The sequence below is a fragment of the Oncorhynchus mykiss genome, chromosome 19 (genome assembly GCF_013265735.2).
Source record: "Oncorhynchus mykiss isolate Arlee chromosome 19, USDA_OmykA_1.1, whole genome shotgun sequence".
Taxonomy (NCBI): Eukaryota; Metazoa; Chordata; class Actinopteri; order Salmoniformes; family Salmonidae; genus Oncorhynchus; species Oncorhynchus mykiss.
The window spans coordinates 50,700,829-50,718,483 of record NC_048583.1 but is presented as its reverse complement, the minus strand read 5'-3'; the positions used below and the strand labels follow the sequence as shown (position 1 = coordinate 50,718,483).

General features: G+C 46.4%; 1 protein-coding gene across 1 annotated transcript in view; it reads left to right on the top strand.

Moving 5' to 3' along the window:
• Positions 1 to 17,655, top strand: part of ush2a (Usher syndrome 2A (autosomal recessive, mild)) — a 486,438-nt gene that overhangs the window by 453,298 nt on the left and 15,485 nt on the right. Inside the window, exons 69-73 of the mRNA XM_036955034.1 lie at positions 3,318 to 3,545; positions 3,763 to 4,098; positions 4,872 to 5,882; positions 6,105 to 6,274; positions 9,826 to 10,150. Of these exons, the coding sequence (XP_036810929.1) occupies positions 3,318 to 3,545; positions 3,763 to 4,098; positions 4,872 to 5,882; positions 6,105 to 6,274; positions 9,826 to 10,150 (2,070 nt within the window). The remainder of the gene's footprint in view (positions 1 to 3,317; positions 3,546 to 3,762; positions 4,099 to 4,871; positions 5,883 to 6,104; positions 6,275 to 9,825; positions 10,151 to 17,655) is intronic.

Here is a 17,655-nt window from a genome sequence, read left to right as displayed (position 1 = left end):
GCACAGTGCCTGTCCACCTGCATCACAAGCACACACATTCACACTGGCCAAGGGAGACATGTGCTTGCAGAGAGAAAGAAAGAAAGAAACAGAAGGAGAGAGAGTGAGAGAAAAAAGAAAGAAAGAAAGATGGAAAAAAATGAAAAACGTTTGTCTTCCAAATGTGACATTGTGTTGAGGTAAGGCGAGTCCATTTAAATCTGAGGTAGATCTGGGAACTGTTTCATGTATACATTAGTAAGGCCTGTCTTCTCGCTGTCTATTCTCTCCTCCTCTCTCTCTCTCTCTCCTGCGATATAACTGTTGACTTTTAACGTCTCTGAATATCTCAGGGAATGACTCTCTCTCACTTAGAGAAGCAAGGGTAGTCATTGATATCAACACATGCTTCATGTTGGCAGACATGAGTGTTTTAATTGAAACCAACCATCCATCACACACACACACAGTCACACACACATCCATTAATGAAAAGTTAAACACCTCCTCTTGTAGACATCCAAGCTGTGAACATTTATTCAGAAATCTATAACAGAATCAATTCTCTTAGTTGTTTTTTAATGGCAGTCTGGAGTAGGGTGTGCACACGCATCTGTGCATATGGGTGTGTCTCTGTGTTGTTGTGTCTCTGTGTTGTTGTGTCTCTGTGTTGTTGTGTCTCTATGTTGCTGTGTCTCTGTGTTGGTGTGTCTCTGTGTTGCTGTGTCTCTGTGTTGGTGTGTCTCTGTGTGTGTGTGTGTGTGTGTGTGTGTGTGTGTGTGTGTGTTCATGCAGTGTGCCGGTGGTGTTTTAGTGAAAGTGTTTGATTGCATTGCCATCTAGGGGCTGCCAAGGAGTCTCTACGCTCAGATAACGACACACCAACAGCTGTTGCTATTGACAATGTGCATATGTTAACTGTGTTATGGTCCACATGCACCATATACTTCACTGTGTTAAAGGTAGCTTAAAGGGGCGGCAGGGTAGCCTAGTGGTTAGAGTGTTGGACTAGTAACCGGAAGGTTGCAAGTTCAAACAACATCATTGAAAATAAGAATTTGTTCTTAACTGACTTGCCTAGTTAAATAAAGGGAAAAAAATAAGTATCTCTTTCTGTCTCTCTCTCTCTCTCTCTCTCTGTCCCTCTCCCTCTTTCTTAATCTCTCTTCCTCTCTCTCACCCTTATCTCAATTCAATTTCAATTTAAGAGCTTTATTGGCATGGGGAACACATGTTTCCTTTACCAAAGCAAGAGATAATAAAGAATTCACAGTAAACATTACATTCACAAAAGTTCCAAAATAATGAAAATGTCATATTATGTCTTTTTACAGTGTTGTAATGATGTGCAAATAGTTAAAGTACAAAAGGGAGCTGATACTATTCTCTTCTTTCCTGGCACTGCACAGAACTGTGATTTTCAAAGGATTACACTTTTTACTTTTGCTCTCTCTCTTCCCTCTCTCTTTGTGACAGGGGGATCATTAATCCTGTCTCTCCTCTCTCTTTGTGACAGGGGGATCATTAATCCTGTCTCTCCTCTCTCTTTGTGACAGGGGGATCATTAATCATGTCTCTCCTCTCTCTTTGTGACAGGGGAATCATTAATCATGTCTCTCCTCTCTCTTTGTGACAGGGGGATCATTAATCCTGTCTCTCCTCTCTCTTTGTGACAGGGGGATCATTAATCATGTATCTCCTCTCTCTTTGTGACAGGGGGATCATTAATCATGTCTCTCCTCTCTCTTTGTGACAGGGGGATCATTAATCATGTCTCTCCTCTCTCTTTGTGACAGGGGGATCATTAATCATGTCTCTCCTCTCTCTTTGTGACAGGGGGATCATTAATTCTGTCTCTCCTCTCTCTTTGTGACAGGGGGATCATTCATTCTGTCTTTCCTCTCTCTTTGTGACAGGGGGATCATTAATCCTGTCTCTCCTCTCTCTTTGTGACAGGGGAATCATTAATCATGTCTCTCCTCTCTCTTTGTGACAGGGGGATCATTAATTCTGTCTCTCCTCTCTCTTTGTGACAGGGGAATCATTAATCATGTCTCTCCTCTCTCTTTGTGACAGGGGGATCATTAATCCCGTCTCTCCTCTCTCTTTGTGACAGGGGGATCATTCATCATGTCTCTCCTCTCTCTTTGTGACAGGGGAATCATTAATCATGTCTCTCCTCTCTCTTTGTGACAGGGGGATCATTAATCCCGTCTCTCCTCTCTCTTTGTGACAGGGGGATCATTAATCCTGTCTCTCCTCTCTCTTTGTGCATTAATCCTGTTTGCTGTGAATTAAAACCCAGAACAAGTGAAAAAACAGCAGAAAATCATCTATGTCATGTTTGTTTGGACGTGGTTCTGATAATGTGGGTGCTGAGGTTTTATTTTGTTGTTAGTGATGGTGGCTCAGTGGTTCAGATCAACTTATAGCAGAGACAAGGGTTCACCTGAATCACTTTGCACCAGGAGACTAACACACTGCGTTCTGCAATGGGACTAGGCTTTCATCATGGTACACACACACCCATACATACACACACACTCCAGAGGAGGCTGGTGGGATGAGCTATAGGAGGACGGGCTCATTGTAATGGCTGGAATGGAATCAATGGAACGGAGTGAAACATGTTGTTTCCAGGTGTTTGATCTGTTTGGTACCATTCCATTGATTACATTCCAACCATTACAATGAGCCTGTCCTCCTATAACTCCTTCCACCAGCCTCCTCTGGCACACATGCACACACACACACACACACTCTCTCACACACTCTCTCACACACATTCTCACACACACCCACATTCTGGAGCCTAAAATTGTACAAACACACACTTCCACATCCGTAGCACTCTTGGTGCCTGTCATAGCACAAGCAGGCCTTGATAATCAATTAGAAAATGGAGCCTGGCGTTGCAGCCTGCTCTGAGACTTGGCAGTGAGCTGTGTGTTGTCTCTGTGCAGTGGGATATTGCTGTGGTGTCAGTTTGATACCAGGGCTGTATTCAGGGGCTTTGTAGCTAACTCTCCCCTAGGGACCTGTGTGTGTCTTCCTACATGTCTGTCTCTCCCTCTCGGCTGGTCACTTGAGTGTGCTGTTAGTTCACAATGTAGCCTAGCGTGCATGTTGATGTCAGCCCTCATGTCAAATCCATAATCATGTTAGGTTTGTGTTGTCTGGTTTCTGGTATAATTCCCTCTGAATTCTGCTCTTTGTAAAAACCTCATGGGTTGGTTTTTGGAGTGAAATCAGTCCATGTGTTTGTCTGTGTACATGCATATGATTCACTCACTCACTATCTCTCTCCCTCTCTCTCCCCCTCTTTCTGCCCCTCACAGGGAAGTACTCTCCAGTCCAGTGTGTATGGCTTGGAGGCGTTCAGTGTGTACAGTGTGCGTGTGGAAGCAGTGAACGGGGCAGGCAGTGTATCCAGTCCCTGGGTCAGCATTAGGACCCTGGAGGCATCGCCTGCTGGCCTGGCTAACTTCAGTCTGGAGCAGAGAGAGCAGGGCCGGGCCCTTCTGTTAACCTGGGACACGCCTCATACACCCAACGGGGTTATCACGGTACACACAGAGACAGACACACACAACAGGGTTATCACGGTGCACAAACACACACACACACGTTACACACATACACAGAGACAAGTATCAAAGGGGTCATCACAGTAAACAAACTCGCACACTGAACTCCCCATCTCTCTCTCTCTCCATCTCTCTCTCTCTCTCTCTCTCTCTCTCTCTCTCCCTCTCCCTCTCCCTCTCTCTCTCTCTCCTCCAGAGTTATAACATCTACAGTGAGGAAAACCTGGAGTTCAGTGGTCTGTCTCGCCAGTTCCTGTTCCGACGATTAGAACCCTTCTCCCTCTACTCTCTGGTTCTAGAGGCCTGTACCTCCGCAGGCTGCACCCGTACCCCCCCTCAGTCTGTTACCACGGCAGCAGCCCCCCCGGGCGCCCAACCCGCCCCCATACCCAGCGCTATTGGCCCACACAGCGTAGAACTCACCTGGAGTCTGCCCACTCATCCCAACGGACCAATAGGAGAGTACATTCTGCTGGGGCGGAGTCTGGATGATGAGAGGAGGGGGAACAACGAGGAAATAGCGCAGGCCAAGGTGTGTGTCTTGATTATCTTTGCTTCTCTTTGGTAATAATTCTACCTTATACAGAAAAAGACGGCATACTAAATATAACCAAAAGGGATTTAATATAATACAATAAAATATGCCATTTAGCAGACGCTTTTATCCAAAGCGACTTAGTCATGTGTGCACACATTTTACGAATGGGTGGCCCCGAGAATTGACAGTAAAAGTTTCCCAGCAGCAGATATTTTGTCGACTTTTAAACGTTCTAATGATTAGTCAACAGTAGGGCTGGGACAATGCCAGTAACACAATACTCATTAGTATCGTGGCAGGGAAAAAAACACAAAGCAGATTTCACTTCTTTTTGAAAACATCAACAACAATGTTGGAAACAAACATCATTATGTTGTCATCCAGAGTCATGTATTTATTTCATTGGGGCGGCAGGGTAGCCTAGTGGTTAGAGTGCTGGACTAGTAACCGAAAAGTTAACCCACTGTTCCTAGGCCGTCATTGAAAATAAGAATTTGTTCTTAACTGACTTGCCTAGTTAAATAAAGGGGAAATAAAATAAATAAACATTTCCAAGCTATAGTACACAATATTCAACATAGAGCAGGTTTTTAAAGGACCAAAGAGTTTGGTCTGCTTCGTGTTTTCATTTTTGCCATGGAAAACATATTGGGATACTGGTAAAGTCTTGGTCCTACTCATCAGTGTTAATTTCATCCTTTGTCATAATCTTAACCTGTCTATTTCAGTTATATGATCATCATTAGCTGTGTTTATTTTTCTGTCAGGTACTGTTCCGTGAGAGTTCCACCCAGGCTTCTAGTTTCTCCCACACTGTGACGGGGCTGCGGCCCTGGACCCAATATCAGTTCAGCATCCGCGTCCACAACTCCGCCGGACACGCAGACAGCCCCTGGGTTACCGTGACAACCAGACAGGCCCCCCCACGTGGCCTAACACCGCCCTCGGTTGTCCACGTGGAGGGGAACCCCTATGAGCTCCTGGTGTCATGGACCCCCCCACTGGAGAGTAACGGGGTGCTTCTGTCTTATAGGATCCAGAGAGACAACGTCAGTTTCTCGTTTAGTTTTGACCCCAGTGTTTTCAACTACACAGACGAGGACCTGTCTGCCTTCACCTCCTATAGATATGCTATTACAGCCTGTACTTCTGAGGGCTGTGTTACTAGTCCTGAAACACAGGTAAAGACACTGGAGGCTCCCCCCGCTGCAGTGGACTTTCCCACCATAACCAGCATCACAGCCGATAGTATCAATGTGTCCTGGACCATTCCATTAATACAGAATGGGGAGGTGACGCAGTACATGCTGGAGGCCAACGGAAAGGAGGTTTACCGTGGGAGTGGCTTGTCTGTGGTGATGTCAGAGCTGCGGCCGCACACACACTACCGCCTCATCCTATTGGCTTGTACCAACGGGGGTTGTACCCCCAGCACCCCTATCAAGGCCCAAACCCTTGAGGCCCCCCCTCGTGGTCTAAATCCCCCCTCCCTCAAAGTCACCGGCCCAGAGTCTCTCGAAATCACATGGGGCGCACCGAAGCTCCCCAACGGTATCGTCACAGGTTACGAGCTCCGCCGGGATGGCCAGGTCATATACGTCGGGATGGAAACGCGTTACCATGACTTCGCGCTGTTGCCGAGCGTGGAGTACGGCTACAGCGTAACGGCCAACAACAGTCAGGGAGTGGTGACCAGCTCTGTGGCCAAGGCCAGGACTCACCCGTCAGCTCCCTCTGGTGTTGGACCTCCCACACTGCAGCCTCTGGGACCACGGCAGGTCAGTAAGGGGAGTAGTACAATACATGTAAATACACTAATCATATTTTTTTTCAGCACATTTCAAAGTGACAAATATTTCAGTGTTCAGAATGCCCTCCATTCCTAATACATGTTCATGTGTCTGAGATCCTACTGTAGTTTCAATTCTGACACTTCTACTACATTGTTAATACTACTGTCAATGGTATATGAGATGTGTAATGTTGTGCTTGTTGTGAAGCTGAGGGTGGACTGGGAGCCCCCAGCGAGACCTAACGGGGTGATCGTCAGCTACACGGTGTACCAGAGAGACCCGACCCTGCCCTCAACACACAGCTTCCTGTATGACCCAGAACACAGCGCCTTCTCCGGACGCTCCATCATATTGAAGCAGCTCACACCCTACCACAGGTCAGTCACTAACGAACCCCCGACCTCTAACCTCTAGCCACAGGTACAGAGAGTGTGTGTGTGTGAGGGGGGGTAGAGAGCAACAGAGATGTTTTTTTAATAAACCCTTTATTGACACTATTTAGCGACTGCAGACAAAACACAATCACGAGAGAGAGAGATACAGAGAGAGATACAGATAGAGACAAATACAGAGAGAGAGAGAGATACAGAGCAAGAGAAATACAGAGAGAGAGAGATACAGAGAGAGATACAGAGAGAGAGAAATACAGAGAGAGAGAGAGATACAGAGAGAGATACAGAGCAAGAGAAATACAAAGAGAGAGAGAGATACAGAGAGAAATACAGAGCAAGAGAAATACAGAGAGAGAGAGAGATACAGAGCAAGAGAAATACAGAGAGAGAGAGATACAGAGAGAGATACAGAGCAAGAGAAATACAGAGAGAGATACAGAGAGAGAGAGATACAGAGCAAGATAAATACAGAGAGAGATACAGAGAGAGAGAGATACAGAGAGAGAAAGAGATACAGAGAAAGATAGAGATACAGAGAGAGATACAGAGAGAGAGAGATACAGAGAAAGAGAGAGATACAGAGAGAGATACAGAGAGAGAGAGATACAGAGAAAGAGAGAGATACAGAGAGAGAGAGAGAGAGATACAGAGAGAGAGAAATACAGAGAGAGAGAAATACAGAGAGAGAGAGAGAGACAGGGTCGTGGGGTGAGACAGGGATGCAGCTTAAGCCCCACCCTCTTCAACATATATATCAACGAATTGGCGTGGGCACTAGAAAAGTCTGCAGCACCCGGCCTCACCCTACTAGAATCCGAAGTCAAATGTCTGCTGTTTGCTGATGATCTGGTGCTTCTGTCACCAACCAAGGAGGGCCTACAGCAGCACCTAGATCTTCTGCACAGATTCTGCCAGACCTGGGCCCTGACAGTAAATCTCAGTAAGACCAAAATAATGGTGTTCCAAAAAAGGTCCAGTCACCAGGACCACAAATACAAATTCCATCTAGACACTGTTGCCCTAGAGCACACAAAAAACGATACATACCTTGGCCTAAACCTCAGCGCCACAGGTAACTTCTACAAAGTTGTGAACGATCTGAGAGACAAGGCAAGAAGGGCATTCTATGCCATCAAAAGGAACATAAATTTCAACATACCAATTAGGATTTGGCTAAAAATACTTGAATCAGTCATAGAGCCCATTGCCCTTTATGGTTGTGAGGTCTGGGGTCCGCTCACCAACCAAGACTTCACAAAATGGGACAAACACCAAATTGAGACTCTGCAAGAATTCTGCAAAAATATCCTCCGTGTACAACGTAGAACACCAAATAATGCATGCAGAGCAGAATTAGGCCGATACCCACTAATTATCAAAATCCTGAAAAGAGCCGTTAAATTCTATAACCACCTAAAAGGAAGCGATTCCCAAACCTTCCATAACAAAGCCATCACCTACAGAGAGATGAACCTGGAGAAGAGTCCCCTAAGCAAGCTGGTCCTGGGGCTCTGTTCACAAACACAAACACACCCTACAGAGCCCCAGGACAGCAGCACAATTAGACCCAAACAAATCACGAGAAAACAAAAAGATAATTACTTGACACATTGGAAAGAATTAACAAAAAAACTGAGCAAACTAGGATGCTATTTGGCCCTAAACAGAGAGTACACAGTGGCAGAATACCTGACCACTGTGACTGACCCAAAATTAAGGGAAGCTTTGACTATGTACAGACTCAGTGAGCATAGCCTTGCTATTGAGAAAGGCCGCCGTAGGCAGACATGGCTCTCAAGAAAAGACAGGCTATGTGCTCAAATGCCCACAAAATGAGGTGGAAACTGAGCTGCACTTCCTAACCTCCTGCCCAATGTATGACCATATTAGAGAGATATATTTCCCTCAGATTACACAGATCCACAAAGAATTCAAAAACAAATCCAATTTTGATCAACTCCCATATCTACTGGGTGAAATTCCACAGTGTGCCATCACAGCAGCAAGATTTGTGACCTGTTGCCACGAGAAAAGGGCAACCAGTGAAGAACAAACACCATTGTAAATACAACCCATATTTATGTTTCTTTATTTTATATTGTGTCCTTTAACCATTTGTACATTGTTAAAACACTGTATATATATAATATGACATTATTATATGTCTTTATTGTTTTTGAAACTTCTGTATGTGTAATGTTTACTGTTTACATTTTATTGTTTATTTCACTTTTGTATATTATCTACCTCACTTGCTTTGGCAATGTTAACACATGTTTCCCATGCCAATGAAGCCCTTGAATTGAATTGAGATACAGAGAGATACAATTCTGCATGCAGAATTTAGCGACTGTGCAGACAAAACACAATCACGAGAGAGAGAGAGAGATACAGAGAAAGATATAGACACAGAGAGAGAGAGATACAGAGAAAGATACAGAGAGAGAGAAATACAGAGGGAGAGATATACAAAGAGATACAATTCTGCATGCAGAATTTTGTGACTGTGCAGACAAAACACAATCATGAGAGACAGAGATACAGAGAGAGAGAGAGATACGGAGCAAAAGAAATACAGAGAGAGAGATACAGAGAAAGATAGAGATACAGAGAGAGAGAGATACAGAGAAAGATAGAGACAGAGAGAGAGAGAGATACAGAGAGATACAATTCTGCATGCAAAATTCAGCATAAAATATCCTCTGTGTAAATGTAAAACACTAATTATCAAAATCCAGAAAAGAGACATTTAATTCTACAACCACCTAATGGGTGTACTTTAACTATTTGCACATCGTTACAATACTGTGTATAGACATAATTTCACATTTGTTTATTATCTACTTCACTTGCTTTGTTAATGTAAACATATGTTTCCTATGCCAATAAAGCCCTTATTAAATTGGAGAGAGAGAGAGAGAGAGAGAGAGAGAGAGAGAGCAGTGAATGAGTAAATGAAGGAGAAAGATATAGGAAGTTATGGGGAGAAGAGGAAAGGAGGGAGGGAGGGAGGGAGATGGAGAGAGATGGAGAGAGGGAGTCAACCTTGAGGCAGTGGTCACGTCTCCATCTCTCTGTCCCTGTCCCATACAGGCAGTCAGTCAGACTGTGTGTGTTGTGTGTGTGTGTGTGTGTGTGTGTGTGTGTGTGTGTGTGTGTGTGTGTGTGTGTGTGTGTGTGTGTGTGTGTGTGTGTATGTATGTGTGTGTGTGTGTGTGCAGGGTACTGATAAGAGACAGATAATAAAAGCTCATTATCTTTATCATCTCCAAATCACCACTCCTCCTCTCAGAAGACCTCTTTATTCTACTCCTCTCTCTCTGTTGTACTTCTATCTCTCCCTCTCTCTGCCTCTCTTTCTCTCCATGTTTTCTTTCCCCCATTCTCTCTCTTCTAAAGCTCGGAATAGACAGAATGACATTTAGGTAGAAATATGTGTAATATTGTAATAATGACAACATTGAGATATAATACATACTGTATATGATATTAAGTGTGTGTTGACAGACCTGTGTGTATTTCTGTGTGTCTATCAGGTACGAGGTGAGAGTGGAGGCGTGTACAGAGCTGGGCTGTGCCTCCAGTGACTGGGTCTCAGTGCTGACACTAGAGTCTCCTCCTACTGGCCAGTCCATACCGCTGCTGGAGCTACAGAGAGACACCAGGGGCCTACAGACCATATTTTTGCTCTCTTGGCCCCCCCCGGCCCAGCCCAATGGTAGAGTCCTACACTATGAGGTCTATAGGAGACTGGGTCAGAACACTGAGGTTAGCGGGGGTGCAGCAGCGCTGGTGTATAGGAATGATTCTGCAACGTGCCGTGATGCCGGTCTCCTGCCCTACACTGACTACCAGTACCAGGTAGGTACATACTCTGGCTAACACAGGGGTGAGGAACCACAGTCTGCATTGTGTGTACGTTTTTGTTCCAGCCCACCACTATCACACTCACACCCCTCCCCCTTACCTAACCCTACTCAGCCCCACTCAGACAAGTGTTGTAATGCTAGTCCATATTAATATGGTAGTTTGCGTGTTGTCGCTAATTGACAGGCTACCCTTTAGAGCACAATAACATTAGCATCCTGCCTGTCAGCCACGTTAGCCGAGGGCAGAGCCACGTTCTAATTGATTGAGTTTGCCTGATTGTTCCGTCTTATTTACCAGCCGTAATTTATGACAGGGGGAGTTGGGGCTGAGAGATGACAGGTAGGTGACAGAGCCATTAATCATTGGCAGGCAAGAGCACCCGTCATTACCATCCGGCCAATCGAATTAGCTGTTTACCCCGCCCTCCCGGACACGGACATGTATCGGAAAGACCTTTTAAATGTCGGGTGTGGATCCCCAAGGCAACTCCCTTGGGGGAGGGGGCAATATACGTGAGGAGATACACTAACCGGAGGTGAGAGAGATTGGGGGTGCTTCTAAAGTTTATGCTGTGTGATTGACTACTAGCCTATAGTGTTTATGTACGAACACTGTTTGTGGGTTATCCCCATTCATCACATGAGAGAGGAGACAGAGTAGGAGGGGTCATTTCTCCCCAGCAACTCAAGGAAGGACAAAGTCCCACCACAGTACAGAGGGGGATCAAATTAGTTTAATTGGCCCAGGTCATCATGTTTTATTGACAGGTTTATGCCAGCCTTTAATTACTGCCCACTTTCACCCAACTTACCTTCCGACCCTTGTCTCCACGATGATGATACCGTTCAGTCAGCCAATCCGAGTACTCGGACCACGACAGTGCGGCTCAGCTGACCAATCAGAGGGCTCAGAGCGAGTCCACGCAGCTTGGGTAGATTTTTGTTGCCATGGCCCCTAAAATGCCATATTTTTCCCCCTTTCTAATAACCTGGACTAGATATCTCAGTATGCACACGGTGTGGAAGCCATAACAAGTCTGTAACTCATACAAGATACACAGATATATCTCTAAATGTTAGAAATCTCCTTTCTGTATCTAGGGAGAAATAGCCTAACGAAGACACAGTGGCAGAGAAGTTGCTACATTCAAATCTGGTTGCATAATACTGTATGATATGTAAACAGTGTGAAAACACTCTACACCAGTGAGAACTGTTGGATGCACGTTACACTAGCTGTAGTCTCGTCAAGAACCAGGCTTCGGCGGTATGGCAACGCCAGACTACACTAGCTGTAGTCTCATCAAGAACCAGGCTTCGGCTGTATGGCAACGCCAGACTACACTAGCTGTAACTAAAGAAAGTGGCCACAACACAGTGTGTCAAGTTTTGTATGTTAAGTTGTCGCAGAAACTTCATCCCCAAGTCAGACACACACATAAACACACAAATCCCCGCCACCACCCTCTTGACCTTTTCTCCATCTAGGTGACAGGATGACTTTTGGCTGACCCTCCCTCCTCTCCTCTCTCCCCCTGGATTCTGACACTCAGGAACAGTGTGTGTGGGAATCTGAATGCGTGTGCTCCTCTACTCTCTCAGTCCGCCTGCATCTCGTCTCAGATCTATCATCCTGATTGATCACAGGGTAATTGGCTATTATTGAGGCTAATTTAACCCTCTCCGCCACCGCATCCATCTGCCACCTCCACTGATCCGACATTCTACAAATGACTTACCCATGCAAATCTCCACCTGCCTGACCCTGAGCTGTGTTCCCCTGTAATTACACTAACACTGCCTGGGAAACAAGATTAGTCTGGTGTGTGTGGAAGGAGGACTATGGGGCGTGTGTGTGGGGGGGACTATGGGGCATGTGGGGGGACTTTGGGGCGTGTGAGTGTGGGGGGACTATGGGGCGTGAGTGTGGGGGGGCTATGGGGTGTGTGAGTGTGGGGGGACTATGGGGCGTGAGTGTGGGGGGGAATATGGGGCGTGTGAGTGTGTGGGGGGACTATGGGGCGTGTGAGTGTGTGGGGGGACTATGGGGCATGAGTGTGGGGGGGACTATGGGGCGTGTGAGTGTGTGGGGGGACTATGGGGCGTGTGTGTGGGGGGGACTATGGGGCATGTGGGGGGACTATGGGGCGTATGAGTGTGTGGGGACTATGGGGCGTGAGTGTGTGGGGGGACTATGGGGCGTGAGTGTGGGGGGGACTATGGGGCATGAGTGTGGGGGGACTATGAGGGGTGTGAGTGTGGGGGGACTATGGGGCGTGTGAGTGTGGGGGGGACTATGAGGCGTGAGTGTGGTGGGGCTATGGGGTGTGTGAGTGTGGGGGGACTATGGGGCGTGAGTGTGGGGGGACTATGAGGCGTGTGAGTGTGGGGGGACTATGGGGCGTGTGAGTGTGGGGGGGACTATGGGGCGTGTGAGTGTGGGGGGACTATGGGGCGTGAGTGTGGGGGGAACTATGGGGCATGTGAGTGTGGGGGGGACTATGGGGCGAGTGAGTGTGGGGGGGACTATGGGGCATGTGGGGGGACTTTGGGGCGTGTGAGTGTGTGGGGACTATGGGGCGTGTGTGTGGGGGGGGATATGGGATGTGTGAGTGTGGGGGGACTATGGGGCGTGAGTGTGGGGGGACTATGGGGCGTGTGAGTGTGGGGGGGACTATGGGGTGTGTGAGTGTGGGGGGACTATGGGGTGTGAGTGTGGGGGGACTATGAGGCGTGTGAGTGTGGGGGGACTATGGGGCGTGTGAGTGTGGGGGGGACTATGGGGCGTGTGAGTGTGGGGGGACTATGGGGCGTGAGTGTGGGGGGGACTATGGGGCGAGTGAGTGTGGGGGGGACTATGGGGCGTGTGAGTGTGGGGGGGACTATGGGGCGTGGGAGTGTGGGGGGACTATGGGGCGTGTGAGTGTGGGGGGGACTATGGGGCGTGTGAGTGTGTGGGGGGACTATGGGGCGTGTGAGTGTGGGGGGACTATGGGGCGTATGAGTGTGGGGGGGACTATGGGGTGTTTGAGTGTGGGGGGACTATGGGGCGTATGAGTGTGGGGGGGACTATGGTGCATCTTTGTCCCTCTTTCTCCCGTCTGTTACCTCCTACTCTCACTCTCTCTTTCTCCATTCCGTTACCTCCTACTCTCACTCTCTCTTTCTCCATTCCGTTACCTCCTACTCTCACTCTCTCTTTCTCCATTCCATTACCTCCTACTCTCACTCTCTCTTTCTCTATTACATTACCTCCTACTCTCACTCTCTCTTTCTCCATTCCATTACCTCCTACTCTCACTCTCTCTTTCTTCATTCCATTACCTCCTACTCTCACTTTCTCGTCATTACTGTATTTCTCTGCACGTTGTCTCAATTTCATCCCCTCTTCCCTCCCTGTCCTCCCCCTATCTCCCTGTCTCCCACTCCTCCAGTTCTCCAGTGACACAGTCCATACACACTCACATCAAATCAAATTTTATTAGTCATATGCGCCGAATACAACAGGTGTAGACCTTACAGTAAAATGCTTACTTACGAGCCCCTAACCAACAATGCAGTTTCAAAAAAATATGGAAAAGAATAGGGAATAAAAGTAACAAGTAATTAAAGAGCAGCAGTAAAATAACAGTAGCAAGGCTATATACAGGGGGGTACCGATACCGAGTCAATGTACCGAGTCAATGTGCGGGTGCACTGGTTAGTTGAGGTAGTATGTACATGTAGGTAGAGTTATTAAAGTGACTATGCATAGATGACAACAGAGAGTAGCAGTGGAGTAAAGAGGGGGTGGGGTGCAGCAGTGATGCAACCGATGGTGCAGCTGTAGAACCTTTTGAGGATCTGAGGACCCATGCCAACAAATCTTTTCAGTCTCCTGAGGGGGAATAGGTTTTGTTATGCCCTCGTCACGACTGTGTTGGTGTGCTTGGACCATGTTAGTTTGTTGGTGATGTGGAGACCAAGGAACTTGAAGCTCTCAACCTGCTCCACTGCAGCCCCGTCTTTGAGAATGGGGGCGTGCTCGGTCCTCTTTTTCCTGTAGCCCACAATTATCTCCTTTGTCAAGATCAAGTTAAGAGAGAGGTTGTTGTCCTGGCACCACACGGCCAGGTCCCTGACCTCCTCCCTGTAGGCTGTCTCGTTGTTGTCGGTGATCAGGCCTACCACTGTTGTGTCATCGGCAAACTTAATGATGGTCATGCAGTCGAGTGAAGAAGGAGTTCAGGAGGGGACTGAGCATGCACCCCTGAGGGGCCCCTGTGTTGAGGATCAGCGTGGCGGATGTGTTGTTACCTACCCTTACCACCTGGGGCAGCCCGTCAGGAAGTCCAGGATGCAGTTGCAGAGGGAGGTGTTTAGTCCCAGGGTCCTTAGCTTATTGGTGAGCTTTGAGGGCACTATGGTGTTTAACGCTGAGCTGTAGTCAATGAATAGCATTCTCATGTAGGTTTTCCTTTTGTCCAGGTGGGAAAGGGCAGTGTGGAGTGCAATAGAGATTGCATCATCTGTGGATATGTTGGGGCTTTATGCACATTTCAGTGGATCTAGGGTTTCTGGGATGATGGTGTTGTTGTGAGCCATGACCAGCCTTTCAAAGCACTTCATGGCTACATACCTGGGTACTACGGGTCGGTAATCATTTAGGCAGGTTACCTTAGTGTTCTTGGGCATAGGGACTATGGTGGTCTGCTTAAAACATGTTGGTATTACAGACTCGGACAGGGAGAGGTTGAAAAGATACTTGCCAGTTGGTCAGCGCATGCTCATAGTACACGTCCTGGTCATCCATCTGGCCCTGTGGCCTTGTGAATGTTGACCTGTTTAAAGGTCTTAGTCACATCGGCTGTGGAGAGCGTGATCACACAGTCTTCTGGAAAAGCTGGTGCTCTCATGCATGTTTCAGTGTTATTTGCCTCGAAGCGAGCATCGGATTAGTTTAGCTCGTCTGGATGGCCCGTGTCACTGGGCAGGTCTCGGCTGTGCTTCCCTTTGTAGTCTGTAAAGGTTTGCAAGCCCTGCCACATCCGACGAGCGTCGGAGCCGGTGTAGTACGATTCGATCTTCGTTCTGTATTGCCGCTTTGCCTGTTTGATGGTTCGTTGGAGGACATAGCGTGATTTCCCGCTCCTTGAAAGCAGCAGCCCTAGCCTTTAGCTCAGTGCGGATGCTGCCTGTAATCCTTGGCTTCTGGTTGGGGTATGTGCGTACGGTCACTGTGGGGATGACGTTGTAATGACGTTGCCCTCTTTGGGTATAGCAAGCCCCATCCCCCTCTCCCTGCCTCCCCCTTGCCTCCTTCAACTAGGCTGCTGTGGTCAGAGAGAGGTCGTAAATTCCTGAGAAGACCCTGCCACATGGCCACATAGTATAAGAGGCAGAGTAAATTTTATTGAGCACAAAGGAATTTCTTCCATCTCACAGAACTTAAGGTACGAACAAATTTCATGTTCCGGAGAAAGTATAAAAGATCGATGAAGAATCCAGCTACGAACTGGTCCGTTTATCACAACTTGGGGAAGCTCATGGGAGACGGTGTGGCCACATTACCATAACGCTGTTTATATAATAGCCTCAGATATGAGGTTTACATCTAATTGTTGTATAAGATGAATGAGTGAGTATGATACTGTTTGTATAATTGTGTAATATGATTTTGGACTGTTTAATGAAGAAAAATACAATTCCCTTTTGATTTGAACTAAATCAGAGGACCGCCCCTGAGCCCAGTTAGGGTCTGGCATCCTGGGACAGCACCTTTTCTGCAATTCCGAATAAAACCCAACTTTGGGAAATTATCACCAGACCATGTTTTTCTCCATTCGGAGAGGACAAAGGTTGTAGACCATTGCTGAATCTTTTAATGTGGTTAAACTCTCAGACTATCGATACCAACAGAATAAGAACAAGTCTTTGATATTAGTTGCGCTGACCAACTGGCATTAGTTTCTGCAATTCCGAATAAAACCCAACTTTGGGAAATTATCACCAGACCATGTTTTTCTCCATTCGAAGAGGACAAAGGTTGTAGACCATTGCTGAATCTTTTAATGTGGTTAAACTCTCAGACTATCGATACCAACAGAATAAGAACAAGTCTTTGATATTAGTTACTAGTCTGCAGCTAGGAATTCGGTATCATTGAACGCGAAGAACGACAGACGCCGAAACGTCCATTCTATAACAAATGAATGAATGTCACTCTGAACTATCCCCTCTAACCACAACCGAGAGAGAGACGGACAATTCTACAAAAGAAACACACTTTTCACCAGCGATAAAGACGACACACTGAGCATAAATATATATATTGATTGCAATTGTTCCCAAATGAGTGAGCGTTCATGTGTAAAGGATTAGCATTTCAATTGTTATAATTATCACTCTGTAGTGACTTTTTAGTCGACCCCCACTTCCCCTTTTGTCTAACAAGCCGCCATGCCGGTTTAGCCCACTAGGGCACATTCTCCTATCATTTCTTGTAACCATATTTACTGTTTGTTTATGCATTTCTGTGAATTACTTAGTTAGTCATAAATAAATGATTTAAGACAATTGATGTATGGATGACTCATAGTGAAGACTGGGTTCGTGCAGATAACCAACAATTTACGACGTTTGGAATGAGACTAACGTGAGGTAAAGTAAATAATTCATTAATTCGAAGACTAATTGATCAGATAAAATATCTGAAAAGTTATTTTAGGAAATGATAACTTTGTAATCTGAATATTTTTCCTTGGTGCCTCGACTTCCTAGTTAATTACAGTTACATGATTATTCAGTTGATCGTGTAATAGTAATTACAGAGAATCTTTGATAAAAACTATAAGTCTTCAATTTAATGATAGTAAAGACGCGATAACGTCATCGATGCACTTATTGATGAAGCCAATGACTGATGTGGTGTACTCCTCAATGCCATTGGATTGAATCCCGGAACATATTCCAGACATCCCGGAACATATTCCAGACATATTCCAGTCTGTGCTATTAAACATTTCTGTAGCTTAGCATCTGCTTCTTCTGACCACTTTTTTTTATTGATTTAGTCACTGGTGCTTCCTGTTTTAGTTTTTGCTTGTAAGCAGGAATCAAGAAGATAGAATTATGGTCAGATTTGCCAAATGGAGGGCGAGGGAGAGCTTTGTATGCATCTCTGTGTGTGGAGTAAAGGTGGTCCAGAGTTTTTTTCCCCTCTGGTTGCACATTTAACATGCTGATAGAAATTTGGTAAAACGGATTAAAGTTTCCCTGCATTCAAGTCCCCGGCCACTAGGAGCGCCACCTCTGGGTGAACATTTTCCTGTTTTCTTATGGTGGAATACAGCTCATTGAGTGCGGTTTTAGTGCCCGCATCAGTCTGTGGTGGTATGTAGACAGCTACGAAAAATACAAATGAAACCTTTCTAGGTAGATAGTGTGGTCTACACCTTATCATGAGATACTCTGCTTCAGGCAAGCAATAGCTCGAGACTTCCTTAGATATCGTGCACC